Raw genomic sequence first — 12,813 nt, 5'->3', positions numbered from 1 at the left:
CACTCTCTGGTCACTGCAGGGGATGGACAGAAGGAGAGAGAGTGCAGGGACAGCAGGTGATCTGCATGTGGATCCAGGGAACTGGGAGATGAAAGAAGCAAACCTGCCCCAACAGCAGTAGGAAAACCTCTGAATAGGGCATTGCAGGCTGGAGATGAGCAGCCCAGGTTGCACATACCAGGCAAGAGAAAAAGGAAAATGTCAATAAAAGGGCATGATCACATCAAGGTCAGGGACAGGACATGGGATAGTGAGGACAGATAATGAACACAGATTGTGACACAGGGGGTGGCACCCCCAGTGCTGATTTCTTGTAAACTCTACAGTTTTACTTTCAGTTTTTTTGTTAAGCAAGCACAATGCTTGGATCATTCCCTGTCCCACTGGCTGCCTTCTTAGGAGGAACCAGGAGCCAGGGAATTTGCAGTTGTGGGGGTAATGAAATGACAGAAATTAAATTAAATCTTATGTCCTGTGCCAAGATGGTTTTCAGTGGCGTCATGCCCTGCTGTACAGAGCTCCCAGCCTCATCCTCCACTCACACTGAGGTCCCAAGGCTTTAGCCTCACAGAGAAGTCTTTGGGTTCTTATGGTGCTGGTGACAGCCACAGGGGACGTTTGGGAGGGGAAGCAGGAGAACGACCCCAGCACGGCCAGGGCAGTGCCAAGGATCAATGGGGGTGAACTGAGGACTCTGTGCAGAATGCAGGCATGAGGATGAGGGTGCAAAGGTGAGGATGAGGATGCAGGGTGACTTCTGACCAAAAGCTGGACCACCAGGCACATCAACCAGTTGTGCTCAGTCCCTGGAGAGTCTCAGGTCTGTGCACGCCATACGAAGCCCCAGAGCCCAGCAGGGAAAGAGGGAAAAGAGTAAAATGTTGCGGCGTGTTTTGCTTTAAATTTTTGTTTGCCCATCATTCTCCTCCCTAATCTCCTCCCCTCCCAAGTTGTCAATCCTCCCTATCCCTATCCCTTTCTCCAGAACCTTCTTTGTCAATCTTTTAGTACTCGATACCCAGTTGTTTCTTTGTATTATTCCCCTCCCGTGTTTTCCCCGATAAGTTTATAGAGTGTTAGTCCTGCCTTAGACTCCTCCCTTGCCATGCCCAGCACACGGCCCAGCACGCTGCGACAGCGCACCACGACAAGCAAAGGCTGGGGAAGGACAGGCACGCTCTGAGAGGAAGAGGATGGCAGACAGGCACTGACACCTTCTCGGGGCACTGTGTGCGTTCTGCCACATCCAGCAGCCCTGCAGCCCCCAGGCAAGCACTGTCCTTCACACCCTTTGCACCTCTCCCTGCCCACACAGCTTCTCCCTGTGGTGCTCAGGAGCAGGAGTTAGGAGCTGTGTGCATCGTGCATTATGTAACTAATGAGTTAGAAACTGCATGAGCTGCTAAAATGATGGATTAGTGACGTCTAGTGTCAGGCAGGTGCAAAGGGCATCGGGCCCTTGTTTGATTTGTTTCCTTTCCTAAGGAGCTGATAAAATTTAATGTTCAGATAACACCGTGTGAACGTGAAGACCAGAAAGGATCCGTATCCTGTTCCACCTCCCAGCTGATCAGGTGACAGCCAGTCAGTGGGAAGAGCATTATACATACACACATATATACAGCAGGCACACCTTCAGTATCTGGCTTTAGCCACCCTGTCTGCCCAGTAGCTCCCCCTGGAGTCCCAGGCCTCTCTCCTGATCCCCCCAGCATCCAGCCTGCATTTTGGGCCACCTCAACACACCAGATTTCCCTCTGTGAGGGCTAGCAGCCAGCTCCCCCCATATGTGCATGCAGCGCCGAGACTCCCAACCAGAGCATTATCTGGAAATGGAGTTTGAAGGGAGGATGGGACAGAAAGGGGTGCAGAGACATCAGATGAGGCCAGGTGAGAGTGCTGCCTTGCTAAACATGCAGCTTTCACCCCTACCCTCAGCTGTGGGGTGTTCTGCTCTCCCACACTGGGGGCTCTGCCTGGAGCCACCCAGCACTGTGAATGTCCCAAATGGGTACACAGGCAAGAAGGCCCCTGCTGAGGCCTGAAGCCATGATCAGGAAGCAGAATTATCCACCTACTGTCCCCCAACCCCATCTTTCCCAGCCCCTCCAAAACACTTCCCTGTTGTCCCCCCGCCAGCACCTTGCTCTCTCCATGGCTGCAGATGGGGAGACATCCGCACGTGGCTGCTTGTATCCCAGGTATGCAAGGGACACAGCTCTCTGCCGTGTGGAGAAAGGTTTATTTGGCTCCCTGTGGGAGGGCAGCAAGTGTGGGAATGGAGAGCCCCACCAACAGGTTGCTGGGAGGCACTAGGAAGAAGCAGGGCAAAGTGAGGGTGTGTTTCCTGGCCAGGAGCCCAGCTTGGGACTGGGATAGTGGGGAGACTTGGGGATGCAGAAGGACAGCAGGGTGCAGGCAGCAGTGGTCCCTGTTCCCACCACTTGATGCGGGTGAAGATGGAAGAGCCAACCCTGCAGGGAAGATGTGTCAGCAAGGTGGGAGGGAGGGCTGTGGGGTGAGATGGCATGGGCAGAGCTCATCTTGTGGCTTTCCAGGTGTCCTTGTATGACTGGACCTCTTCCCACAGGAGGCACGTGGTCTCCAGTGTCTCCTTCCTACAGTGATCCACAAAGCACTGGCCACAAAGGCAGTGGTGAAGTTTGGCAAGGTTCGAGAGAGGCAGAGCGGGGTGAGAGCCTGCACCTTAAGACGGAAGCCTGGGCCACCTGGTCCTGGCAGACAGACAGACAAACATGCCCTGGACAGAGAGATTGACTTCCCTGCCACACTGGCCAGGTGGACCACTTCTACATCACCTGGACAGAGAGTTAGGCATCAGCCCTGCTTAGACAGATGGACACCCCCATCACCTCTTCCAGACAACCCTGAAATCCACCACAGACAAGCTCTCCCACCACCACTTCCTATGGCAGGATGTGTGCATGTGGCCAATCTGTGCCTCTGGGTGCCACAGGGGATTTGGAGCACCAGACGGGGGGGTTCCCATTCCCAGCATGGGCAGAGGATCACTGTCACTGCTGGAGCTGAGAACTGCCACTGCACAGTGAAGTCAAAGGTGGGGTGTCTCTTGGCACTGGGATGCTGCTGGAGCCCTCGCAAGGGTGACACCAGGATCTGCTTGTTGGTGGCTGCCACTGCAGTTTGGTGCGAGCCTGAGAAAGTCCCAGCTGTGTTCGTGGCCAACATGGTCATATTGGAACCCAGCTCATTTCTTCACAGGCCCTGCAGGTCACGCTGGGGACCAGGGGTTATGCGGGTGGCTTGGGCAGTGCTGAGCCACAGTTCCCCCTCCCCCCACCAGCAGTGGCATATGTGTCCCATGGCATAGTCCCTCTGTGTGGCAACTGAGACCAGCACATGGGCACCAGCTGGGACAGCGCCTCTCCTTCCCTGGGCAGGGCAGGGCAGGGCAGGGCAGGGCAGGGCAGGGCAGGGCAGGGCAGAGCTGGGAGTACTGGGTACCCCCCTACAGCAGAGATAGGAGACCCACAGTACCCCTGGGGACAGCAGAGCCTCCTTGGTCATGGACACTGCACCATGGTGTGGCATGGCACAGCTGGATACAAGAGGAGCAGACAAACACTGTGTGCTGGGGTGTCACAGGACAGCACAGCACAGCATGGTAAAGACATGCAACCCTGTCAGCCCTGCACACTGTGCCCCAGGGGTAGCAGCGCATGGCACAGGACAGCATGGCACAGCAGTCTGTGGCACAGCACAGCCTGGAGTGGCACAGCACGGCAGGGCACGGCATGGCACCAGAAAGCACAGCAGGAGCAGGCAGCCCCCTGGTCATTCCCAGTGCCCCACAGGGATGGCAGGGCCAGGGCGTGCAGCCCCTCACCCTCCACCCTGCACCCGGGACAGCACAGCACGGCTCAGCACAGCCAGACTGCCCCGGGGCTGCCCTCACCTCCCTGGGTGCTGCATCCTGGGCCACGAGCAGGGCCAGGGCGAGCAGCAGCAGCCTGGGGTGCCCATGGTGATGGTGGCCGTGTGTGGTGCCCGGGCTCTGCCCGTGGCAACCCGGCCCCTTTTATAGCAGAGGGAGCTGTGGCCGGGCAGTGGCCGCTGAAACTGGGCCTCCTGCCAAAGGACACCCATAAGGTGGGAGATGGGCAAACGGGCACTGCTCCAGGCTGGATGGAGCAGTGTTCCCCTGTTCCCCTGGGCCAGGGAGAATCCCAAGGATCATGGTGGGGTGGATGGGCTGCAAAGAAGGACTCTGTGCCATGGAGAGTCACAGCAGGGGACACTCAGGAGGCCTCGGGTGTGGTGACAGAAGGGACTGTAAGACACTATGGAGGGTATTGGGAATGTGTGTGCTGAGCCATGACGGAGTTGTCCAGAAAAATTGCATTTGTTACCTGGTGCATAACAAGGCAGTAATTACACACCCAAGACAGACATTGATTTTTTATTTTAGTTCCACAAGCCTGAGTCCTCAGTGTTATTCCGAAGACCAAACACACCAGCTATCAAAACATTTTGCTATTTGCATATCTAGCAAACAAAGGCATTAATGTTCATTGGCTACGAGATATTTAGTTTTCTTATTAATTACTATTCTGTCTCTTGTTGGTTAATACTTCTCTTGCATCTGATGCTAATCAATTTGCAGGCTCAGCCTTTCTCTTGTCTTGAGTTGGTGGGTTTCTTGACTCAGTGGGCCATAAGTCATGATCTACCCCTGCCAGAATTTACTTTCTACCCAGTCAGAGCTGCTTCAGCACTGAGTTTTTCCTGATCCAGTTGTCTTTATTTTTTTTTTTTTCTTATCTTGGAGGTTTTGCCAAATGTCCTGTAAATTCTGCATTCTTTGTGTCTATTACAAACAGTATATTGTTCATCCCAAGTTTTGTAACCTGCACCCAGATCTGAGATCATTAAAGCCCATCAAGACCTAAACCTTAATGAGGCAATTCTACCAAGTAAGATCTCTTTTTCACGCCTGGACATAGCTTTGAGCTTGTTTGCTGCTCTCAGTGTCACAGACTAAATGCCCTTTCTTGTTGATTAGGCTTGAAAGCATAAAAAAACCTCGAACATCAAGGAACAAACCCTTTTAAGAAACGTTTTACTTATCCCACATTTTGCAACAACATGACAGGAGACTGTGAGTGTTTGCAGCAAAGCTTTATTGGGAGAAGCAGGTGGTGCTGCAGGAGCTGGGGCACAAACCTGGCGCTGCTGCTGGCCTGGGAAGGCCCCGCTGCCACTCTCACTCCTGTGACTGCAGACGGGTGAAGACGTTGATGCCCACCCTGTGGGGACACACAGGAGATGTAAGGGAGGGATGTGGCCGTGTCCAAACACACACCCAGCCCTGTGTTCCCGCACCACATCTGCACCTTGGCAGGACCCCAGGGAATGGTATTTTTCCTTTCTGTGTTTTACCCATGCACAAAGCAATCAAGTGAATCTTGTCATAAAGATTCATTAAACTGTGCTTTTGCAAACAGACATTAAACCTGCTTTTGCCAACACCTGTGAGAGTGACTCTGCAAGGAACCTAGATCTAAACTTACTTGTGACAGCCCAAACCCCTGGGGGGTGCACAGGGGACCTGTGCAGGGCAGGGACAGGGGGCTCACCTGGTGGCTTTCCAGTCATTTTTTATGCTCTCCACATGTGACCTCAGAAGCCACATGGTCTTCAAAACCTCCTTTCCATACTCATCCACAAAGCACTGGCCCGTGAAAACAGTGATGGAATCTGTGGGAACAGGGCAGGAGGTGGAGGGGAGTATGGCCAAGGTGGCAGGTCAGTGGCTGCCCCAGCACAGGGGACAGTAGACCCCTGCTGTCCCCAGCCTCTGGGGACAGAGGGGATGGGGAAAGCAGGCAGGAGGACTCAGAGGGCTGGGGTGTCACACAGAAATGGGCAGACAGTGCAGGCTTCAGCCCCTGCTGCCTCTCCTGCACCCTGGGACTGGGAGCTGACAGCAACCGAGGAGCTCCAGGGACAAGGATGGGGGAGCTCCAGGGACAAGGATGGGGGAGCTCCAGGGAGGGAGAGCAGTGGGGATAGTGCAGGGTAAGGCAGGGAATCAGCAAGGACACTGCAGGGAGGGCAGAAAAAACTTCAAGAGCAGAAGAAGGAGAGCAGGGTAGGTCCAGGATACCATAAGGAGGCTGGAAAAGGACTACCTGAAAAGCTCCAGTTGACAGTGAAGCCAAAGGTGGGCTGGCCCTTCTGGTTAGGGCTCTTCTGCAGGGATCCCTGAAGTGGTGACAGCTTGATCTCGTTCGAGGTGGCTGTCACAGCCGTGTGGTAGGAGCCAATAAAGACACCATTTCCATTCACGCTCGTGATGGTCATGTTGGAGCCCAGGTCATTCACCCAGCGCCCGGGCAGAGAGCACTGGAGAGCAGGGAATTCAGCACTGGTGTCTGCATCCACAGCCCCCTGCCCTCCCCACCCTGTGCATCCCACCCTCACAGTACCTTTTTTTTCACAGAGAGGCCATGAGCCCCCAGGGCCAGGAGGAGCACGAGGAGGAAGGGAGTTGCTTGCACCATCTCTGCAGCAGGCGGACAGCTGTACCTGGGGATGTGCTCCTTGCAGGTCTCTGCTGATGCTCCTGCTCCCTCTCCTTTTTATTGCTGCCAGATGGGTGGGTGGCAGCTCTGGCCAGGGCATTGTGCAATATGGGTGTTTCCAAATCTGTGGTTCCCAGCCATAAGAGGGAGTAATTGCAGCAAACATTCCCAGAACTGAGTGCTGCAAATGTCCATTCCTGCTCCCCTGGCACCTTGCGGGGAAGCCTTGGCTCCTGCTGATCAGTGTCTGGTGGGAAATGGTTGGTGGGGAAAACCCCTCTCTGGAGCTGCTGTCCATTCTGTCACCCATTTGCTACATCAGTTCTGTGTCCAGGTTTTGAGACTCCTTAAGCCTGGTGACCTCAGGATTGGCTGCAGTACACAGCTCACCCTGCTCTTCCTCACCAGGTATGCTCGTGCAAATTCACCCACCACCCAGATTATTTTGGGACTCGGCTTTCCCATCCCCCCCGCCCCATGCTGATGGGTCTACAAAGGTCTGATGTGCATGTTAAGCTGTTGTTTTTACAAACTTGTTTGTGTTGGAAGAGAATTATTTACTTAATGAAAAGCCAACATTCACTGAATATCTGGGACATTGGATCTTAATAGTGACAAAAGTTGTATTTACACAGGGATTCTTAGATAACTGTAAGAACATAATTTCATAATTCCCCTTACTTGTTGCTGGCCAAGGAGGCTGAAGTGAATGGATTCAGCCCAGAGTTTCTCACCCATTTCTAAATGATTTTCAAGACAGTCTCCTAAAATACATGTTTTTGTTCCCTGAGTCATCATAGTAAAAGCCGATGGAGCCATTCACCAGAAAACAATATTTTTGTAAACTGGAGACAAGGCAGTTCTTTTGCAATGTCTCAAAAATAAACAATATTTATTTTTCTCAGTCTTTGCTTTCTCTTAAATTTCACATTTGAGCCCTGGTTTCTCTCTGACAGTAAAACTCATTGCTATGCAGTCTGCAGAGCACTGTATTTCAGCTGCTGGCATCTCCACAGCCCCTTCTCCTCCCTTCAGGAGTCCTACAGCCCTCTTGCACTCTGCCTGGAAGAAATCCCTGTCTAGAGAGCTGGCTGGCAGCTGCACAGTCCTGCCCCAGTGTTTTCTGTCTCAGAAATCAACTGCAAAATAAGTTTTGTTTTCCCACATAGATGCCATTTGCTCTGACTGTTTTTTGGCAAGCAGGTGCTGCCCAGGGCATTGCCAATGTTTGGGATAACAAGCAAGGTCAGTCTGGGAAGGCTGTGGGGGGCAGGAGGGGCAGACATCACCCTTTCTCCATCACCCCCTCTGCGTCACCCCCTCACCATCACCACGGTGCAGGGGGCTCCTGCCAGATCCTGCAGATGGACAACACAAAGTCTCCGTGCAGCTGATGGCAGCCCACAGCTCCTTCACAGGCGTGGGTTTATTTTAGCATCACACAAAAAATATTGTTTATTTGTTCACATAATCTTTATTTTTTCTGTACTTAACAATCCCTGTGGCTCATCTCACAGGTTCAGAGGCCAGATCAGTGCTCAAGCAGGTTGATTTCTTGGCTGTTCTCAGCTGAGTGCTGAGGTGTCTCCATGGGGTTTTCACCCTCCAAACATCAGAGAGTAAAGTGGCTTGGAGCTGGCAATCATCAGCAGGACTAAATTCTGCAATGCCATGCCTGAGCCCTGGCACAGCAGGAAGTGGGGGCAACCAGCAGGCAGGGAAGAAATCCAAAGCAGGAAGCACTGAAGAAGTTAAAAATTATCAGGGCTGTGGTTTAAAACCCATGTACGTTCAGGGTGTTGTGAAAAATAAGGGCTGGTGAATAAAAGTAGGAAACAGTTAATGAACAATTTAACTTGCTGCTCAAACTGGGGTTGAATCAGCCTTGAAAAACAGTGGTGCAGGCAAAATGTCTGTGACCAGGGACTGTTCTCTCAGCCCTCAGCTACATCCATGCAGAAGCTGACAAAAGCTGAGCCTATCAGATACAAGACTTATTGAGGTGATACAGCCCAGAGTGAAGGAGAAATCAGAAATATCCCTTTATACAGACTGAGTCCCAGTCTTTGAAAGGCTCATTGCCTGGGTTAAGGAGCAGTATTGATGCATAAAAGCAATACCAGTCCAGCCAGAAGCTGTGCTGTCTTCAGTGCCTGCTCTTGTTCCTTGCCAGCTGGATTGGGACATCACTGCTATTGTTGGAAGCTGCCAACAGGATACGGATGGAGGTGGGAACCCCAGGTGTTCCTCACTGATGTGCTGGCACTCCTGTCCCACCAACCTTGCCATGGTGACCCTAAGGGACTGAATCTCCATCCCTTTCCATTGTCTGTGGGCTTTGCCATGTGAGGATAACACCGGCTGCTCTGGGGGTGCTGCATCCAGGACAGCCTGTCCTTCCTGGTTATTGTTACTTGTCTCCTTGTGTGGTTGCAGGAACACTCCCCTGGGGAGTGAAGAGAAGGCCATTTGTCACCCACTGACAGTCCTGGGCCACCGTGGTGATCCCCTGCCTGCACCAGCTCCCAAAGACAGAAAAGTGGGGAAAGAATGCTCACAGCAAGTAGGATAGGCTGCTTCCCGTCCCAGCCCTAAAGGCTGCTAAGGACTTAGGGAACACTAAGCTCTAAAGTGGACAGAAAGAGCTGATAGTCCTTCCTGTGGTGTCCTCAGAGATACCCTGCCCTGTCTGCAGTGTTCACAGAACTCCACTGCCCTCCCTGTGATGTCCTTCATGCTCTTTTTCTGTCCAGCTCTATCCGAGATCAGGTAAGCTCCCTGTCCCTGCCTCGCACAGGTCCCCTGTGCATCCCCAGAGAGAATGGGGCTGTCCTACCCCATGGGTGTCCTTTGGCAGGAGGCTCAGCCCAGTCTGCTATAAGAAAGGGGCTGAGTGGGCGTAGGGCAGCAGCTCAGGCAGAGCCCAGGCACCATGCACAGCCACCACTGCCATGGGGACCCCAGGCTGCTGCTGCTCGCCCTGGCCCTGTGATGCTGCATCCAGGGGGGTGAGGGCAGCCTTGGGGCAGAATCTGGCCATGCCGAGCTGAGCCGTGCTGTCCCAGGTGAGGGGCTGCAGGCCCTGGCTATGCTGTGCCATGCTGTCTAACAGGCTGTATGCTGTTGCTGAGCCCTGCAATGCCATCCAATGCCATCCCACATCATCCCACCCCATTCCAGTGCTATCCCATGATGCAGCGTCCCTGACCATGGCAATTGCCAGCTCTGGCTGTGCTGTCTCTGTGGATTCTGTTGATGACTTACCCCTGGTATAGGGGAGTACCCAGCACTCCCAGCTCTGTCCTGCTCTGCCTGGGGAGGGAGAGGTGCTATCCCAGCTGGTGCTCATGCCATTGCTCCCTGGTGCCACAGGAAGGACCCATGCAGGACCCATGTTCCACAGCTTAGGGAGGCTGGAGCAGCAGCTGTGACTCAGCAATTACCAAGGCATCCGTCAAAACTCACAGTTCCCAGCATTGTCTGGGAACACAGCAGGAAGGGCAGTAGACCTCCCTAATCCCCACGCCTCCCTTACCAGGATGGTGCAACCTTCAAAGGCTGCACTGGCACAGAAAGGAGGAAAAGGAAGCAAGTTGCCCAGCCCTGGGCAGAAAGACACAGGGTTTGGTTAACTGGCACAGCTGCTCCCCACAGAGGTATTTTCTGGCTCCTGACCTTACCGTGCCTTGCAGGCAGCAGAAAAGAAAGCAAGGGACTTGTCTTTCATGCTGTTATATGTGGAGAAGTGGGTAAGGAGGCATATCCTGCTCCCTTCGGCAAAACTCCACAAGAGCCAGCCACCACTGGGACTTGTCCCCTCCCTACCTCCCTAGCCCTGCAGCCTAGTCCAGGAAGATAAAGGGGAATTACAAGAGTTCCCTCTTGCAGTTTGGACCTGTGCCAAAGAAGACACCAAAGAAGAATGAGAGTAGACAGTTGGACAGATTTATTAAGAACTGAAGTGATTTATCCCCTTTGATGTGCTCCACTGCCTGCCCCCGGCACCAGCAGGGAGGGGGCCATGGTACCAGACCAGGACCTGCTTCTTGGGCTCAGATTGTCCAGGGAGCCGGGTCTCCCCTGGGGATTGTATCTGCCACAGGCCCTCCTGGGGCAGAGCCAGTCAGTATGTGCAGTGTCACCCCAGGACAGCTACAGCATCCGTGTGCCTGAGTGCACCACTCCAATATCCTCACACACACATTCACCACACCCTTTTCCTTCCCTGCAGGACAGCTGCTCACCTTAGCCAGCCCAGTGACTGCAGGAGAGAGGTCTCCTGTGCCCCTGGGCAAGGTACCAGCTGCAGTTTGGGATGGCTGGGGAACCCGTGGGCTGTCAGAGCCCCGAGGGCACAGAGATGGGGGGCTTTGAGCTTGGTGCTCATGTGGACCCCCAGGCTCAGTCTAGAGCAGGAATAAATTTTCCATGAGGCAAAGAGCAACACTGCTCGCTGGGTCAATTGTCCCTAAATAGTGCCTCAATAAAATAACAGGAGGAAGTGAAACAGCCTCTTTCCCCAAAAAGATTTTAAAAAATTCTTCTCAGTAGAATGATGTTGAACTACATTCCAACTTCCTCCTGGGGAGGCTGCCAGCTCATCCAGCAAGTGCATCTCCAAAAACAGCTTCTCTCCCACAGTCCCTGGTTAAAGCCTTCCCAACTCCAGAAATTTTGCTTTGGGGCTAACCAGACCACCCTCATCAAGTTTTTGGTTGCCAATGCTTGTTCCTCAGGGTAAGGACTGTTTGAGGACTGCACTTTCTCCTTCACTGTACTGTTCTCTCAGCCTCTGCACCAGCTACAGGAGCATCACAATGCCTTCAAAAGGTGGGACACTGTCCAAAGGTGGACAAAGGACTGTACAGGATCAGTGAGGCTGGAGGTGTTTTTCCACCAAAGGCAAAAATGATGGCCAAGGCAGTCTGGCAACATCAGAATTTATCTTGCAGCTGCAAAGTCCATGTTTTGGGTACTGTTATGTTTGTTTGTGTAACTGCTGGGAATTTTGGGGAAAGAAAGTACAAGAAAATTCAGCTTCAGGTCAAGGAAAAAACAAAAACAGCTTAGTCTGAGTGAGTTCCAAAGTACTTTAATCCTTTCGGTTTTGTAATCGGACGATGATGGAAAGGGTTGTGACCTAGAGTGGGCAACTTGGAGAGCAAGAAGAGGCAGCCTGGGGGTGGAGAGGTCAGACTGAAGTACACATGACCCCTGGTGGTTTTCTGTGTCTGGTTGCAGGTACCTGAAACTTTTGTCTCAAGGGAAATTTAAAGACTTCTGAAAGGTCAGCTTGTTCTTGCTGGTTAAACACTTGCTTCAGGACATTATCAGGAAAAAGTAAAATCCTCCCTCTGACTATAAGGAAAAAATAATCAAAAATCTAAGGTAAGAATTAAAAATACTTACCAGAATAGACTGAAGTATCACAGTGAGCAAGCTATTGTCAAAAAAGAAAAAGAGAACAAAGAAACACAAGGTAAACAAAAAGAAACCTGCAAACCTGCAAACAAAAAGAAGACAAAACCAATCATCTAGCTCCTGAGCATGGAAACAGCCTGCCAGCTCAGCAAAAAGCAGCAGAGCAGCAGCACAGTGAGGACTACAATGAGATTAAAATCCGCTGCACACAGCTGAAAATAAATATAGTATTTGTAACACTTTCATTATTATCAATAAAGACAGGAAATGTCACTGCAGAAGTCATGGAGTGTAGAAACCCAGGGCACCGGGAATATTTCTCTCTGCTCTGGGGTGTCCTGACCCCCAGGGGAGCACTGACTTTGACCTTCATTCATGGAGAAAACTTCCAAAGCCTCAAGGTAAACTAGAAACCACAAATTGTGAAATAGATTGTAGAGATTGTAGAGAGTAGTGCAGTATGTCACATGGGTGAGAAATTTAGGTTGTAGGAATTTTAGTATGTTATAGATGGGCTCAAGATGGAGGATATAGGGTGTTCTCTTGAGTTCCCTTCTTCTTTCTTCTTCTTCCTCTTTCTTCTTGGGTTTAGGTGGTGCTTAGGGCAGCTTAGTTTTTGATTAGACATAAAAGGTCTTGTAACAAGAGATTGTTAGCCATTTTTGTGCTGTTTTTCCTGCACGCAGAGGCTGGTGCAGACAGTCTGCTGAAGTTTTAATAAGATAACAATAAAAAGAAGCTGAAGACCGAAAAAGTCCAATGCATCTCTCGTTCCTGACACAGAACTGCACTAGGAGGGTCTCCCCTGCCAGGGGAGCCCCCAAGG

At 52.1% G+C, this 12,813-nt stretch overlaps 1 protein-coding gene across 1 annotated transcript; it reads right to left on the bottom strand.

Moving 5' to 3' along the window:
- Window positions 1-5,081: 5,081 nt before the first annotated feature.
- On the bottom strand, window positions 5,082-6,413 carry LOC137464332 (avidin-like). The gene is made up of 3 exons (XM_068175608.1): window positions 6,174-6,413; window positions 5,619-5,739; window positions 5,082-5,288 (listed from the first exon to the last, which is right to left on the bottom strand). Exons 1-3 carry the CDS (start codon window positions 6,343-6,345, stop codon window positions 5,246-5,248), a joined length of 336 nt encoding a protein of 111 aa, XP_068031709.1. The 5' UTR covers window positions 6,346-6,413; the 3' UTR covers window positions 5,082-5,245.
- Between the last annotated feature and the right edge of the window lie 6,400 nt (window positions 6,414-12,813).

Source organism: Anomalospiza imberbis, chromosome Z (assembly GCF_031753505.1).
Source record: "Anomalospiza imberbis isolate Cuckoo-Finch-1a 21T00152 chromosome Z, ASM3175350v1, whole genome shotgun sequence".
Lineage (NCBI taxonomy): Eukaryota > Metazoa > Chordata > Aves > Passeriformes > Viduidae > Anomalospiza > Anomalospiza imberbis.
Note: the sequence above shows the minus strand (reverse complement) of the source record. Positions and strands in the feature narration are given on the sequence as shown.

Coding starts and splice junctions, on each gene's coding strand:
- LOC137464332 (XM_068175608.1), bottom strand. CDS start 6,345: ATGACCATCACGAGCGTGAATGGAAATGGTGTCTTTATTGGCTCCTAC. Junction 5,740..6,173: donor TGTCAACTGGAGCTTTTCAG/GTAGTCCTTTTC, acceptor CTGTTCCCACAG/ATTCCATCACTGTTTTCACG. Junction 5,289..5,618: donor AATGACTGGAAAGCCACCAG/GTGAGCCCCCTG, acceptor GTGTCCCCACAG/GGTGGGCATCAACGTCTTCA.